Here is a 17845-nt window from a genome sequence, read left to right as displayed (position 1 = left end):
AATACAAGTCCGCACTCCTTTTAAGAAATGACTGTATATGAGTTTAATATATTTTCATTTCTTAAATTGAAGAATTTAAGAGTACGTACCTGTTTTCACTATAAACAAACTCACGACATTTAGACAACTGGCTGGGCGTGCAGTGAACTTCACCTCAGTGTTACCATTCAGGTGTGTTACCTTTTAAGTCGCCATTAATAGTGCATGTATGAGGTATGTAATGACTAAATCAACCTGATGAATCATTAGTATATATCAAATTATGATTCGCTCTATCCCTCACTAAGAAAGTATATTTTTCTCCACATGTAAAAATAATCGTATATTTAAGAGGTGACAACGCGGTCAACATTATGTACAGTTATCGGTGTGTATTAAGCATTGTGAAAGCTTGTACCCAGACCTTACACTGATCATATAATATTTACAAAAAAAAATTCTAAACTGTGCAGAAAGGTGTTTTGAACCAGTGTATATAAAAGTGATATACGATTGCAATTGGGAAGACTCAATGTGAGGACGCTGAAAGTTCGCTTAAAGCAAGTCAACACTTCCAGTGAGGGGTGGCGTCGTGCAAGGTATACCAGACCTCACCGTGTTGGAGGTGCTTGTGGAACTTTTCTTCCCATACCTGTTGCTAAGACGTGTTATCTCTGTGATGACTTCGTTAGACAGAAACTTGTGACCGTGTTGTGCAAGAGGTGACAGCAATAACGGATGACATGGCGTGAATCAGAGGAAAAATGTAGGAAAATGACGTCTGGCTCTCCTGCTAGCGAGGTTACCTGTGAGAAACCAGTGTTAGCTAGCAAGCACCGACCAATGATTATTACTGTCTTCGGAGTGTTGAGAGAATTCTAGTGTATAAGAATAATGCCTTTATGTAAATTGATGCTATGATGGAAATCCCATACGGTGACAATATTCTTTTACAGTAATAATTACACTTCACGTCAACTGGACGAAGCCTTCCATAGTCTTCCCTTGAGGCGGAGGGCTAGACTAGGGAGTGTGTGTGTAAACAAACACATTTATTATCAAGACCATGACTATATTAACGTGATGTAGGAAAATTTTATGATTTGATATATTCAATTTCCTGCTCCGGGAAGTACGATATTGCGCAGTAAAAGGATAAAAGAAGAAATTTAGTCTGTAATGTGGCATCTGTGATATTAATTTAAGGTCTTCAAGATGAACAAGATATTACGAAGTAAGTGGGAATCTTGACTGTTCCTGTATAGTGATTGTTGACACATCTCACATTTTATGGTGTAGGTTTCATTTTTAAAGATCATTTTTCAGATTTGCATGTTTTCCTTGATTCTGATTCGTTTTCTGTACATGCCTTAGCTTATCCATGTCACGATATATATATATATATATATATATATATATATATATATATATATATATATATATATATATATATATATATATATATATTCTTTATACAATGATCGTTACTGGTCGATGAACACGCAGATAGACATCCACTGCAAATGATAGAACACGTAGACAGGAAGCTTTTATCACTTGCTCTCATGAGTGTCCACAGGATATATTTTATAGGTGGGAGGAGGAAGCAAAGTTGGCAGAATGTATTAAATCTTGCTACTTTTATTATTACTGAGAAGTAGATTCAATAAAGTGTGAGAATTTATTTAAACCTATTTTTAAAACGGGTGTTTACTGATTCGTTAAAGGGAAAATTACCCTATTTTTTTCCGTTTTTATTACCAGTTTTTATCGCAACACGATCCGGAAACTGCATCCCTCTCACCCTTTAGCCGACGCCTAGTGGGCGATTAGGTCTGCGCTTCATGCCCTTCCCCTGTGCCATGCGCACTTGCTTCATGGGTTTCGGTGCTCTCCCAGGATATTATGCTATCATGAGATATGATCGATTATACAACAGGAGTGCGTTTCTGCTGAGCTTATATATATATATATATATATATATATATATATATATATATATATATATAATTGTGTTACCAAACTCCGCCTCTTTGACGTTGCACTTTACGCGAAAAGTTATCTTTGGCGAGGCTTCATCATCGTCATTTGACTTGAGTACAGTCTCGTTAAAGAACTTTTCGCTTTACAAGAGACCATCCTGTCTCAATTACTGAAGGTAGCGCAGTCTTAAGGCTTCTGGAGCCCCTGAAAAGGACGTTCTGGAGTAACTTCATTACCCTTTCAGAAGGGACGTCATCGTCACTGGACGGAAAAGAGTATAGTGTCCATGAGGACCTTGCTGCAATAGTTCCTCAGAAGGCTGTTTTCAGCCGATAAGAATCGGAAGTTTGTAAAGATTTCCATTTATCCCATTACTGCTTTGTTGTTTGATTAAAATCTATCATATTACACTTCTTATCTAGTCTATAGTGGTAGAACTTTAATCGTAAAGAGCAAATGATATGTAATACTTCAGCTTTCCCATGGCGCCTATCGGTAGTAGATGGCGCCACATGCGTTGTTAAACAACTGAATTAATTGTTCCCGCACGGCGGCTCCCACAACCATCACGATTCGCGTCACATCGCAAAATTTGTTATTGTGTATACACTGGCGGTTCACTTTCGCATTATCGCGCATATGGCTTCCCGGCCGTGTTCGTTGTAGATCAGAATGCGAACAGCGTTTGTCCAAGTTTGCGTGCGTTGACGGCTGACCAATGCTAGTCGACAAAGCTGATGCATATTTGTTTTTCCGAACTTTGCAGCGATCAGAGATAACAGTCCAGCACCTAGGTTTTCGTTGGCAGCACTTGGAACGAGTAATTACCTTCAGACGACACTGCTGATATCATCGTCAGCAAACCGAAAAAGAGTATTGCGTCGTCGAAATATATATATATATATATATATATATATATATATATATATATATATATATATATATATATATATATATATATATTACTCCAAATTAGAAAGTTGGTTTGAGACGTAGATTTCACTTGACCCAGCATCAAGGGTACAGTGAAAGTCATCCATTGATCAGGTGGTGTGGAAGCCTCGCTTCACTTTTCTATACTCACTTTAAGGTGGAAGTCCTGGGTGGATGATCCAAGGCTTTTTTTATTATTATTTCCTGTACCGTAGGTGCAAGAAATTATGTAGTCATTTATTTTCTGGCATGTTTTTGAAAGATTTTTCATTTGAAATTAAGTATATCTGGCGTATTTAAAGCTGTGGTTTGGAGTCTTTCTTTTCTCGAATCTTGATCTGTTTTTTTAAACAAATGGCTACCGAGAAAACGGTCTTGACGATGTTGTGACTGGTCACTGGGCAGGGTCTGTACTTCTAATTTGTTTTTGGAACGTATTTGATAGTTATTGTGTATCCCCATCATTCGTGTATAGCTGGCGTACTTCATATCCGCTTTGTTAACGTTCGTAACGAGAATAACCTCACCACTTGCCCAAGTGACCTGGGTTTGCTTCACATACATCCATGACAGGAGCAGGTCCTCCGTCGACCTCTCCCCTTCTCCGTCATGTGTAAACTAACCTTGTGTTATAATTACGTTTTGCCTCCGCAACACACACACACACACACACACAGTATACATAGATTTAAGGAGTTGTATTATAATGAAAAAGAGATAGGGCCTCATGCGTGTACAATTCCCCCATTGTACAGTATAAATAGGTAATTACACGCACACACACACACACACACACACACACACACACACACACACAACATACATATATATTACACTTCCTGGTTTAGGTTCCTTGGCCTGAGTTGGAAAACTGGGGACCTGGAGGGGGTGGGTGTGAAGGTTAGCGGGACAGAAGTTGGTTCGGGCCCCAACCGTTGCGCGTTGCCACACTCACGAAAGAAAAAAATAAAAGAAAAAGCTAAAAAGTTTCCATGGGGTGAGTGGTGTGACCCTCCAGACACGTATTGCATTGCACAGTGGAGAAATTCAAGCACCTGAACCAGTCTGTAGTCAGCCGTGAGCAAGATTTTCCGATCTAGATGTGGTTGCTGTTGCCATTTTACGGTCGAAAATATCTTAAGCAACCGAAGGAGCGTCATAGGATGTTTGACCTCTTTTTCAACTGTAAATTTAAGTTGAGGCATCGTTAAGGACTGTAAAGATCTTGACATTGCCCTTCTAGATAGGTTGTGATACAGATCGCACATTCTCAGCCAAGGGTTGCAGCTGTTGTTCCGTGGGGCGCTGTGAAAAGAAGCTGGAGTGCTGTGAGGGCTGGGGGGGGGGGGAGCCTGCATTGTTCTGTTTCTCGACCCAGGGGTACCCCGGCACGGATCGAGAACACCGGTACCCACCCTGAGAAGTTCCACCCAGCCTCTCAGTAACGTTAGCAGTGCTCGGAGTGTCTGACTAACGTACGGGGCAAAGTGGATTGTATGGAAAAAGGACGAACTGGAGAATTTTACAAGTTGCGCGTATGCCGGAACGCCGCACTAGGTGTTCAGCTGCGGCTAGGGCGTTGCGGGTTGTAGGATAGTCCACAGAACCTCATAACCAAAGAGGTGTTCTAAGAGTTTCATAGTCAAGATGAATGGAAAGGAAAAAGAGTCTGCAAAATTCCATAAGAAGCCCCCCCACTCCCATGTTCTTGCCATTAGTCACAATAGATGGCATTAATGAGTTCAGGAAAGAAGATTAAGATTTCTAATTGATGAATACAACACGTACCTTGTTCCCCGGTGCCATTATTAGCAGAGGACGCGTCAGATTTCGAGTTGATTAAACTTGCCGTCGATCATGTTCATATGCGGGGCTCCCTTGGAGCTCGCGAGGGGGCGGGGGGGGGGGGGGCATATTCTTGGCATCGCCTCCCTTGTTAGTTGGTAACCCGGTTGCTGATGGCTTTGCGCTGCGTTGAGATGGCGCCCACGTCCTTAATGGGCAGTCCGCTCACCCACAACCTCAGCTGGGGGTAGCCAGTTCTGTTATTGTCACTCTCCATTAGATACTGTTCGCCGCCGCAACGTCGTCGAAGCCTTGGTTTTGTATTGCTGGTGGTGTGTGTGGGTGTGGGTGGATGGGTGGGACCGATGTGATAGTGGCTTCCTGCAGTCACTTTTATACTCAACAGATGATGATGGGGCTGCCTTCATCTGCCTACTTACCGGAAGATCTTGCCAGGAGGGGCAAGGCTAACGCGTAGAGCTCACCGCTCGCTTTGGGTGAATAACCCTTGTTACTCAGAACCGCCACGCACCTCCTATATATTTATTGATCCGAGTTTCATCCAGGATCAACATCGGCCATTTACCAAGTTTTAAACGTTTCTGTGAACGTTCTTCTGATGTTTCTCATTTCATGTTGAATCACCTTGACCCGTAAGGTCTTTTTGAGATATTCATGAGCATGACTCCCGCCCGACTGGACGACTCTGTATCTTCCAGTCAGTTGTTCTATCTACCTCACGAAGGGTATAGTTGCAGCTGACGGTGTTGTCATCGGAATCCTGGTCGATGGGGCTTTCGTCGCCCAACGTTCCGCACGGGTCTCCACGGCACCCCTACCACAAGCTGTCCTTTTAAACTGCTCCAGCATATTGATCCTAGAGATGTCTCCTCTCCCCCGACGCATGTTGCTGTTCCCTTCTTCAGGAATCCTTCTTATGGAATAAACTTTTTTTTTCGTTTTTCATTTGTTTTTCTATCCATAACCATCCTAAGATTCGCCTTCGGTCTTTCTCTTGGCTATCCCTCAGGTGCGGACGTCCGCTTTGATCCGATCTTAAAGAAACACTACAATATCCGAACGTCACGAACTAGCCAAGACAGTTACTAAAACCCTTTCGTGTATGATTTTGAAATCCCTGCCATCTCATCGTCGCCATTTTGGTTTTCTAGTGCACCTGCACCAAGATTGATGAGGCTATTCCAGGCTATCGTTAAAACATTCCCGCACGCGAACCTCGGCAGCCAATTTAGCGGTGTTTCTGTGCTCATAAGTTCTTGTCTTTCGCCATGTGTTTACCTGTCTCTTAAAAAGAATATCCCTTCACCAGCGCATTATGGGTCAGTAAGATCGCATTTTCGGTAGTGGTGTTATGTATGGGGAGGTGTCTTGTCTAACAGAGCGTAGGCACGCAACTGCGCACTGCGCAGGTTTACCCAGGACTTCGCGCGCGTTACCATGCCGGGTTAGCCTCCCCAACCCCACCTGTTCAAGTCCCCCCCGCCCTCCCCCTCACTTGGATGTCATTTCTCTCGGTAAGTTAGAAAAAAAATCCCGTATTCTATTTGTTCCTGTTGTGTGAACTTTCTATTTCATTTAAGTCATTGCGCCTAAGACTTTCACTGTCTCTTGTGCGCATATGTTTTGTTTCATGGCAAAACCTCATCGTAGGTATATATATATATATATATATATATATATATATATATATATATATATATATATACTTCACCCTTAGATGTATGAGGAAAGGTGGGCCCGCATGGTGACTCCCACCCGTATTGGTTAATACAAGTTATCAGGTCTTCTCTGTTGGCAGCTTCGAAGTGTTTGACTTACCGAGTTGAGACAGTGATACTGACATAGCTTCCCCAAACTGAAACAGTAAAAGTAGTTTTACGTACGAAAGGAGTAAATTGAAAGAGTGCAGCATACATGTAGCATGTCTTTACTCCCGTGTATACACACACACACACACACCCTAGCTTGTGCCATGTATCTATTTTATCGACCAGCCCATTAGGGAGGATGAATAGCTAGGTGGATTGTGGACCAGTTGCCGCGACCAGGATTCGAACGTATGTAGTATATGCGTGACGGTCAGCCGTGCTAACCGATGCACCTCAGTGTGCATGTATTTTGATTATCAGAGCCATTTATGTTAACATATCACTCATCTTGAACTTTAGTCCCAGCATGGTAGCGTCCTGGTGTCCAGGGTTCGCTCTGTTAACAGTATCTGGATTGTTTGTCAACGGTGCAGATGATGTTTTTGCAGAAATACAGTGTTTTGCTTACCGAAGTTTACTTTTAACATTATCCTCTCTCCCGCTCTATCATAACGCGGCAACACGGAACACGTCTCTAAACCAAAATTTCCTTCGGTGAGCGCTACGCGGAACCCCACTTTAATGTCGAAATCTCGTTGTATTCACTGGCTTCCGACCTGACTCTTGGAGCTTAGCTCTATTTTCTTGAACAGTTTTAACTTGAAATTGCCTATATGTCAAGGTTGAAACCTTCCAAGCAGAAAATAACTTTTTCGTTTTAAAAGCTGACGTATGAATTGGAGTATAATAACCACCTTCAAATAACATCAAGTTTTTCGTAGAGAGGGTCCAGATAACTTTAAAGAAACTCTTAGTCGATTGATACACATCGGCTTCCAATTCAACACTCACTGCTTTTTTGTATATTGAATTCATAATCTTTCCATCACACTGTATGTTTTTATTTCGATTGTGTGTGACCCAAATACAACCGTGTTTTAGCTTATGTTCCCATTATTCCCCCATTCATGATAATGTGCTCCCTCGCTGCTTTCTCATTTATGTAGTTCACACCCCCAACTCGGCTGACAATACGTTTTATTGTACTCTTATCGACAAGAAAATCTCTCTCTCTCTCTCTCTCTCTCTCTCTCTCTCTCTCTCTCTCTCTCTCTCTCTCTCTCTCTCTCTCTCTCTAAAACACTCCGATTTCTAGGTTGTGTACAATTCCCACCGCCAACAAACCTTGAGAGAACTGCGTCGTATGTTACGTGATGTGACGCTACACAACACCTGTGACCTTTTGTATCATCTACAACCTCAGGTGATAACTTGACGGCTCCACGTTGTAACGAAAACATTCTAAGATTAGACTGGACGTAAGTCACATGGAAAACGAGGAGGTCTCGTCCAGCGTACAATCTTAAGCTTTGGGCCAAGAGGCGAGTCTGGTATGTTGAAATATTTTTATGCTGGACATGCCTTACAGTGTGGCAACACTACCTCAGAGATGTTACCACTGTTATTAAGTTCGTATTGATATATGTGGTGGTGATGTAGTCACGCTGTCTCACTCGTACATTATTACAAACTTCATAGGTTGGCACTTAATGGTGACACCTCTCGAAAAACGTCAGTATGACTTGGAATATGTACACAAGCGATGTGGCCGAACTTCATTGAGATAGGCTGCGTGTGCAACACCGCAGCGGTTGATCATGTTGGAAAGTTTCGTTATGGTCATGAAATGGGGTATAGTAGGGGTCTCGTCACACCTGACCCATGACATGGATTTCTTTGACCTACCTCATAGCCCGTAGAGCACAGCCAAAGGAACTGGAATGGGGCATCTTTTAGAGAATGTGCTTTGGTTTGTTTATATTGCCGGCTGGACACCGCTTGTGTCCATGAAAGTAAGGTCTCTGATACTTGGTAAAATTTCATGCATACGAACAAAGAACTGATGCTTCGACGACTTCTAGTGGTTCTTAGAGCGTACAGGGAAACATGCAGCTATTTTATTGTGTTTATTTCCATTACCCTAACCAGATGTCAATCCTCCCCCCCCCCCCGCCCCCCCAAAAAAAAATCAGTGACAGGGGTTACTGAGGTCGACTTTATTCCTGTTCCCTTCATGTGATTTCATCTCTGTGTGCCTGAGTGTTCTTCATCCCACATAATTCTCTAGAAAACTACGAAATAATTGGAGTAGACACAAATCCCGGTCATAGGAGGTCGGTATGTGGACAGGGCCTCTGGTGTTCTCAAGGGTGGTTGTGACTTGTTCTCCATTGTTCTCCAGTAGCCATACTGTTCCTCACGCAAGAAAGTGAAAACAAAGGATCTGTGTGATGATTTGCTAGTTTGAGTTCAATTTTTTTTTCTAATTTTTCGAGCTAGATTTCTTTGTATCCGTGTGTAAGCTTTGTGTTGCCTCTCAAGACACACCCTGTTTGATATGAATATGCATGGACGTCCACCTTGTACCTTGACCCTGCAATTTATACTCTCGGCTGTAGAATGTGTTGGTGTTCACTTGGCCTCGGAACTTGTTCGCTTGGCCTCAGGCCACGACCATGTAGCTAAGAGTAAGGCTAGCTCGTTTTCTTTTTTTTTTTCCACTTATCAACTAGCAGTTGAAGGTTGATTGCGTAGCTGAATCAGCCGGTGTGAATTGCGGAGTTTAGTGGGATGAATTTCACCAAAGTTGTCGCGTTCTTCCCGTCAGTTTTCGTTCACTGAATTTGGCTGCTTAACTAAACGGTAGAAGGACCGACCGTAAATGGCCTTTATTTTCATTAGTTATTTATTTTTTATTTATCCTATGCATTACTGTTATAGAGAATGACTGTATTCCCATCAGTGTTATCGAGAAAAGTGGAGAACGAGAGTTTTCCAAGTTACTCTGCGCGTAGCGCTCACCGCACAGTGTTCTTGAAAACGATATTGCTAATAACTTTTTTTCTCTCGCACAGGTATACGACTGCAGCGAGGGGCATGGTGGCGGGCGGCTCGCGTGGGCGGCGTGGCGCTCCTGCTGCTGTGGGCTTGGTTGTCCTTCTCCTCCCACCAGACGTTCACCTCACCCTCAGCTACCCTCAGTCAGTACACACCGTGCATGCCACACTTATGTCGTTCTCTACATATTAACCATGTGTACCACATTTCACTCACGAACCCTCCTCACAACACCTCTGAGTTGTGCATATGTGACCTTACCACTTAAAACACTTATCATACAGGACATAAGAAAGTTAGGGTACATATCCTATTCATACAGCGTACAATTAACGTATTTTTGCTCTTAAAATTGCTCACGTTTGGGCATACTTATGATTGTCTTCATATCACAAGGTTTGTGTATACTTATGGTTGTCTTAATAATACAAGGTACACTTATACTGCTCACACTAATATCATGTATGTACTCCTTACATAGCATGTGCTGTTCACACATATCGTATTCGCGTTTATCCTGACCACACTTGCCTCACTCTCAAGTAACCCGTGGTTAATTGGTTGTACTTGACGCGTAGCAATTAACCTTGATTACTTCTCACAGACCAGTTAACAAACTCGGTATCTCCGCAGTAATCAATGTCATAGATTATCTCAAGGATTATTCAGTAACTGTAATTATCTCACGGTCATTAAATGATTGTGTGGTTATCTCACGCTTATTAAGCGATTATGCGATTATCTCACGGAGATTAAGTAACTTAATAGCTAACATCCGCAGTCTGGACAGTGGAGGAGATGGATGGATGCGAAAATAAGGTCTGTTAAGGCCAGAGATAGTTATTAAGAAGATGGTAGAGGAAGGATTGAAAATGGGACAACTGGTCTCACTTGAATCAACATAGTGCGCGGAATGAAAAGTAGGAAGTTTTTTTTTATTATTATTTATAAGTGAAGAAGTCCATGTTTCACTTCATCACACTGGGTGTGGTTTAAGGGGAAGTGTTAATGATTATAGGACTGCAGTCAGTGATGCTAGATAGAAGTTTTTGTAAGTGACCTCATCAGTTATCTCAATTAATTAGAATACCTTCACTATTACCTTGTACTTAACAAGTCCCTAAACGATTACCACACACGTAATTTTGAGTTTATGTCTTTTTTAACTAATTTCAACGATTGCTTCACTTACTAAGTAACTCTATTACCTTACACATCAGATTACATAGCGTATTATTATCACAGGATTTTTAAAAGTTTAACATTAGAGAGCAGTACATAATTTAAGACGCTGGTACAGTTCTGTCCAAGGTGTCTGTTCATATTTCATTGATATACATATTTGCTTTTTCTTAAGAAAAAAAAAGATTAATTCTAGAAAGGTTTGATGAATTTTGAACCTTGCCCTGTGTTCATTGCTAAGACGAGAAATGTTTTAGGACTTGAAATTTATATTTCTTGGTAGGAGTGTGTGTAAAGCAGCTGCTTAGGCAATTATCAGTGACTAGTTAATAATAATGATGATCTTGGCAGGTGATAGGTTTAGCCGATCCCCCAATCTCCAAGTGGCTCCACCAATCAACGTCCAATCCGCCGGGTCCAAACACGTCCACTTTGAGGCGCGTTCATCACACGCCCAACCTCGGCCGCTGGAAGAGCCTAGTCAAGTGAGTTAATGTCATGTCATGTACTGTGGATCATTAATCTGAGCTTCTGTGCTGGTGCGCACGTCGGTGGTAAGGGCGTGCGCACGGACGAAGGACGCGGGAGGCGATGATATAGAGAGACCCTTGACTGATAGCGTTACTCGGTGTTCTTGTGTAAATGATTGTCAACACTTTTTGTGGCGATAAAGCCTGGAGCCTCCGCTTGAAGTACATTGTGCATGCGTTGTCTCCAGAAGTACCCCTTACTGGTATTAGCTTGCGAATGTAGCTGAATTATTGTTTTTTATTTTGTATAATCTCTGGTTTATCTTGGCTGTTGGCCTAGCTGATTAGGTATAAAGCTGGCTCTGTTTTGTACTGATTGGTGCAGTGTAATTGATATGAATAGTAGACTTACCTGGCTTCTTGTCACTTGAGTACTGTAACTACTTCTCTTCACTGCCAGGGTCCCATTCTCTTAAAAAAGACAGGTATTCATTAGTGGCGAACGTGATGATTGAGCCAGCCAGATGCTATGGGCTAGATTTAAAAGTTACCACGTGAAAGTGCTTTCTTACTTCTCTGGTCAAGGTAATGAATATGACGCACATAAGAATTCAAAATTTTGGCTGTGTGTGTGTGTATATATATATATATATATATATATATATATATATATATATATATATATATATATATATTGCAAGAAGTCACAATGGTACGGGTGATCTGGTATATGCATATAACCACGAGGAAAATTAAACGCGATAAGTTTCCTAGTGCACTTTTACGTCTCGCTCTTCTATCTCCCCAAACGATGTGATCATTACACAAAAGTGCACTTGGGACCTTACTGTTTCATTTTCCTTATATATATATATATATATATATATATATATATATATATATATATATATATATATATATATATATATATATAATATAAGGCGTCTGAGAAATCTGTTACTGATGTGAATGAAAGCCACAGACCAACTGATGTTCTTTAGATGCTACGAAACTTATTCTTAATCTCTCTTCACAGATGAAAGACCAAGAGCTTCGGAAGGACTCTGGGCAGAATGGAGCCCAAGCTGCCCTGAGAGATAGTGACAGTGTTAACCCCAGGTACAACCTGAAGGCCGTCAAGGACAAATTGGAAGAGCTGAAACCCAAACCAATTCGAAACCAGATGTTTTTCAATCAGAAGCAGGGGGATATCCCTGATGGTTTTCTGGAGGAGTATAACGATGAGTACACTGAGGAGGAGGAAGATGAACAGGGGAAGTGGAAAGGGAGGAATAAAAATGAGGACGAGAATAATGTTGCTATAGAGGAAGAGGATGAGCCGCTGGCTGGCAAGGACGATATTGTCTTAGAAGATGTAGGTGGCCAGGCCTTCAAGAAAAAGAAGAATAAGAAAAGACAAGCACATCCAGAGACGAAGATGGAAGTAATCGAGAAAAATGATGATAACTTAATGAAAGTGAACGACCATATTGGGTTAGATCAAGTCTTACCTTTGCCGGAGGAAGTTCACGATTTCGATACTGGAGCAAGAGGCCAGTTAGCCCCGAGGGATGAAGAAGAATTTGTTGTTCAAGATCTGCCTGATATGGACAATGAGTTAGATGCCATCGAAAAGGTTTTGGCCCAGCGAAGGGCAAGGGTGAAGGAGGTCTGTGCGAAGAATGGGCTAGGGCCTAATGCTGTTCCTGGAACACCGAAGGCAGTCAAACATCCACCAACACCCAACTATGACATCTTCTACGTTGACAGGTACGGAGAAGCTACAATTCTAGTTATATTGAAGTTCATTGTTTGTAGCACCCTTTCTATTCCATTTATAATGGGTGGTTATAATTGCACATGCGTTGAAACTGTAATTAAAGGTTGAATTCCCATTTTGATGCATTTAAAGTGTTGCAGTGTTCAAAGAATTGAGTTTTGTATGGTATCATTTTCACAAATATAGTCCTTGATGTCATGAGTGTTTAGATGGAGGACTATCAATAAAATTTTCAGAGAAGTAGTTTGTGAATGTAAGACAGTAAAGATGAATATCATTGGCTTGTAGAAAGCCTGGGAAGGGTTCTATTTAAGTGAGTTTAGTCGTATTGCAACAAGAGTAAGGAAGACTGAAAGTGCAGTTTGCAGTGCATGCTTCTGGATGAGAAAAGGAGTAAGCAGGAAAAAAGCATGATGAAAGATGCTGTGCCTTTTGTGTGTGTTGGTTTTTCATATTTGTCACCCTGCTGTGTAAATGTAGTTAGGAAGAGTAATTTGTTCCATGTGTTTTTTTTTTTTTTATGTGTGTGTGAAATCATTGTAGAATTTTATACTAGTAATGCAGTCTCTTTCACACTTTGGAATCTAGTCTCAATACAGTGAAAGTGCTATCACCATTTTGCCTTATGTTCATGTATGTCACGGTTTTTTTTTATATTTATTTATCATATCTAAAGAACTTACCCTTTCCTTTCCAAATTGCCCAGGACTGACCAGCTGGCATGGTGCCCTGTTTACAAGGCAGCATCAACGTCTTGGCTTTACAACTTTCTCACGTTGGCTGGTCTGTCGGAGTCCTATGTACGCAATACCAAAGAGCAGGTTTCTCATGTGGCCAGGAGGGTATGGCCACCCATGGAATACCAGGATGCTCATCAGGTAAGGTTTGGGATGAGGGATGAGGACTACAGCAGAGGGAGAAAGGGTAGAGGGGGAAATGTTATTATTAGTTGGTGAGGAAAAAGTGACTAATGTTGATGATAAGGGTGTTAGAGAGCAAAAAGAAAATCATAGGGAATTTATGAATCAGATTCAGATATGATGGAAAAGAAAACAAAACTTATAGTTGAAGATACTTTGTGGGCTGTCATGATACTTCATATTGTAGAGACAACTCCAGTGAATTTGGATAACTGTTATTCATTGTGAGAGAACAGGATTTTAATAGATTGGTTTTTGAAATAAGTAACCACAAAATGCAGAAATATGACCAATGCAAAATGATAAGTCTGCATGACTGTAATTAGGAAATCGCAGAACTCATGAATTTTTTAACCAAACTTTACATTTCATGTTACTCAAGAGAAGAACATTTCAAAAAGATTTATAACTCCTTTGGGAAAATTAAGTAGGAGAAAAACAATTAAACTTACATGTACAGAACAATATATTCTAAAACAATTTTTTCTTTTTTGGAAACATGAATTGGGAAATTCTATAACCTGGATTTCTTTACATGTGCAACACTGTCCTTATTACACAAATACCTCAAGTACAATACGTTTTCAGTCCATCAGAATATATTTTCAAAAAGTTACTTATCACCACCATTTTAAAAATGAAATGATTTATACATATAACTCCAGTATGATTCCTTTTCATCTATAGTATTGATGTAAGAGGTTTAGTGTTGTCCCAGAGTGAAAAATAAACTGAACTTTAGAATTCTTATGCAAAACAAAGTGAGGAGGCTTCTTGACCTTTCTCAGGTTGACTTGATAGAGATGAGTGAACATGTCATGCAGTAAAAGTAGGATTAAGAGTTACAAATTGAGTGATTTTAATTAACAGTAGGATGAACTGATGTATACCAGAAATTTGTGATAGGCAGAATGAATAGTTGAAGATCACACAGCTTTGTGGACATAAAATGTATGAAATGATTTCGAAAATATGCAAATTCAGATTAAAATTTTCTTTTTGTGTAACTTATTGACTTCTATATCTTTTTCCATCATAGGCTCTCAAAGCGTTCCTGAAGTTCATGATTGTGCGCCATCCTTTTGAGCGGTTGGTTTCTGCTTACCGAGATAAATTAGAAAACACAAACATTGGTAAGGAAAATGGAGTTGATCACTTCTATCAAAAATATGGGAGAAAAATTGTGGAAAAGTATCGTCCACCAGGCCAAGGTCCTCCTGAAAATCGTTATTCACAGGACATGGAAGATCCAAGCATACCTCCTCCTAAGGGAATTGAACCTACTTTTGCAGAGTTTGTTAGGTACTTGATTGATACAGATCTAGTTTATTATTCAGATGATCACTGGATGCCATATTACCTCCACTGCACTCCATGTCTTGTTGACTATGAAGTCATTGCAAAGTTTGAAACACTTGATCGAGACAATAATTACATAATTCAGAAAAGTCATCTGGAGAAAAAGATCAAGCCATCTTGGAAACATCTGACTAAGGGAAAGAAAACTTCAGATACTGTTCAGAAATATTTTGCTACTATAACCAAGACTGAATTGATGAAACTCTATGATAAGTACAAACTTGATTTTGATTTGTTTGGCTATTCTGTTGATGAATACCTTGACTATGTTAAACAATCTGTGTCTGCTTATGTGAGATAATTATATTACATGTTGGGGGAAAGTGCCCTTACAGAAATGTATTAGGAAAATGTAATCCTGCTATGGGAAAAATATTCTACTTTATGTATATTTTATTATCCCGATGATTACTTTATATGTTCTTACCTGTGGTAAGTTAAAAAAAAAACATGAAAAAGGCTAATGTCTCTGAAAAAATTATTGTATCATATCTTGCTAGATGTCTTTTGCTAACTTTGCAACATATACAGTGCTATTAGCAGCTAATGTATAGGAGACCAATTGATGGTGTAAGATTGAGTTTGAAATTAATATACATCGCTTTAAAGGAGATACTTGAGATGCTTCTTTTTTTTAACTGAATGTTTGCTCACACTCTAGAGCACTCAAGTTTTTATGAGAGACTGTTGGACCAATTCTCACCTATGGCTACCTTATTTTGCTTATGTATTTAACTGTACCTTATAATTATTCTGTATGTTTGAGAAGTATAACTCGTTTATTATGTGCATAGATGATTCAGCGGTAGAGCGCATAACTTATTACCTAGGGATGATAAGTTGTAATATCATAGGGAGACATGGTTTTTACTCTTATGTATTATAAACTGCCATATTACTTAAATTCATTTAATTTAATCGCCAAGTATGTACAGACAGATCTCCAGTCCAAATTCCTCGGGTGCCTGCAGTGTTCAGATTTCATATTTTTTGGTTTATAGAGAAGCCTAATTATCATTCCAATGGAATTTTTATTTTTAAGTACTTGTATGTAATACTTGTAAATATGTACTATAATAAAGCATTACAAGGTATGTAAATATGTACAATATACAGAAATTAAAAGACAATTATATAGTATACTCAACAAAAATTCTTCCTTGTCTCTCCTTGTAACATGTAATTCTGAGGTAGAATCTGGCATCATAAGGGCAGAACAAAGGCAAAAACCACAGAAGTAACAGACAACTCAAAAAGGCACAGCAGTACTGCATAAGATTCAAAGTTTGGATTTTGGATGTTTTCAGATTATGGGTATTAGGACTGGAGATTTACCTGTTATCTAGATTGATTGACTTTAATCCAACTTTAACCAGTTCTCACACCATTCATAATATCTACCCCAATTTCATCAGAGAATATGTTGCAAATCACATAGAAACCCTAAAAACGAAGTTTTGATTTTTTTATTACTGGAGGTTGAATAATATTTGGACCAGTGATAGTTTCCAGTCACTGTTTCTGACTGGTGATCATTTTTTTCCATTTTACCAGTTGCTAACCTTGCTAAGAAAATCACCCAAGAGGAAAAGAGTAAAATAAGTGTTACCCACTGAATTTGTACCAGGTTGGTATATGCTTAAAACATGATTCTCATTAAACAGGTATGATGGAATTACACACTGGGTTTGTGTCTGAGAATGTCCTCCTTTCATGGGAGGGAATATGTTCCCATTCTAAGCCTATGATGGCAGCCATGCCACAGACCAATGAGGGAATCACTAGCATTAGAAATGTTGTGTGCTTTGAAAATTTTAAGGTGTTTCTAAGAAACCCAAACAAACCAATCTCTTTTATCATCCAGCCTCATAAATTGATCCAATGATGGACACCCTCCACATAAGCTTCACTGTCACTTAATAACCTCTTTTCGTTCCATCATCTAATAGCCTAATAACCATCTTGTCACCCTTGGCTTCTGATAATTTCTCCCGTAACCTCTATGATAGAACACGTGCATTCCATCCATCATTTTTCATTTATTTTGCTGAAGAATAGAGCAGCCATACATTTTTTTTTCCTTTTAACGTATATTCCTTTATCACATGTCTGTGTTGTAAGTACTTCGAGTGTTACCAAAAGTTTTAACATCTGATTTACTCATTCCATGAAGGTTTTACTGATGTCATCCCCATTTTGAACTCTGTATTGTATTCACCTATCATTTCCTCATACATGTTCATACCGCTCATCTCTATAAAAGCTCTTTTTTCAGCATTCTTCAACTTTTTTATCCAAATTTCTTTGGTTTATTCATGATCTCTATTCTTCTCTGCAGTATGCAAGCAACATTTACAAGCATGGTAGTGTCATTGTACCACAGTTTTATACCTAATGACTACAATACATATTTGCAGTCATCCACCTTCCTCTTCTACATATCTTTCATGAGAAGTCGCACTTTGTGCTTGACTAAACAGCACCCTTCAAACCTGATATTGTACTTTTCAGTCCACTTCCTTTCATATAAGTTTCACATGCACCCTAACTTATCTAGGCGACTTCTTCTTTCCTTAAGTTTTATACTACATACGTTAGTTTTACTTTAGCGAATTTTCCAACATTTCATTCACTCAAGACACAGTGCAATCTGTTGCATGCTTCTTGACAACGACTGAGATTGTTAACTGTATGTTTGTACTTATTTATTGTAATCTGATGAGCTGG

At 39.8% G+C, this 17845-nt stretch overlaps 1 protein-coding gene across 1 annotated transcript; it reads left to right on the top strand.

Moving 5' to 3' along the window:
• Window positions 1–410: 410 nt before the first annotated feature.
• On the top strand, window positions 411–15503 carry LOC139758022 (uncharacterized). The gene is made up of 6 exons (XM_071679024.1): window positions 411–1213; window positions 9425–9550; window positions 10941–11074; window positions 12096–12829; window positions 13546–13717; window positions 14799–15503. Exons 1-6 carry the CDS (start codon window positions 1195–1197, stop codon window positions 15417–15419), a joined length of 1806 nt encoding a protein of 601 aa, XP_071535125.1. The 5' UTR covers window positions 411–1194; the 3' UTR covers window positions 15420–15503.
• The last annotated feature ends 2342 nt before the right edge of the window (window positions 15504–17845 follow it).

The sequence above is a fragment of the Panulirus ornatus genome, chromosome 29, assembly GCF_036320965.1.
Source record: "Panulirus ornatus isolate Po-2019 chromosome 29, ASM3632096v1, whole genome shotgun sequence".
NCBI classification, from domain to species: domain Eukaryota; kingdom Metazoa; phylum Arthropoda; class Malacostraca; order Decapoda; family Palinuridae; genus Panulirus; species Panulirus ornatus.
This window is presented reverse-complemented; position numbering and strand designations above follow the sequence as displayed.

Excerpts from the sequence above, each read along its gene's own strand:
- LOC139758022 (XM_071679024.1), top strand. Across the intron at positions 12,830-13,545 it reads GACATCTTCTACGTTGACAG|GACTGACCAGCTGGCATGGT; the intron begins GTACGGAGAAGC and ends CAAATTGCCCAG. Across the intron at positions 13,718-14,798 it reads AATACCAGGATGCTCATCAG|GCTCTCAAAGCGTTCCTGAA; the intron begins GTAAGGTTTGGG and ends TTTCCATCATAG.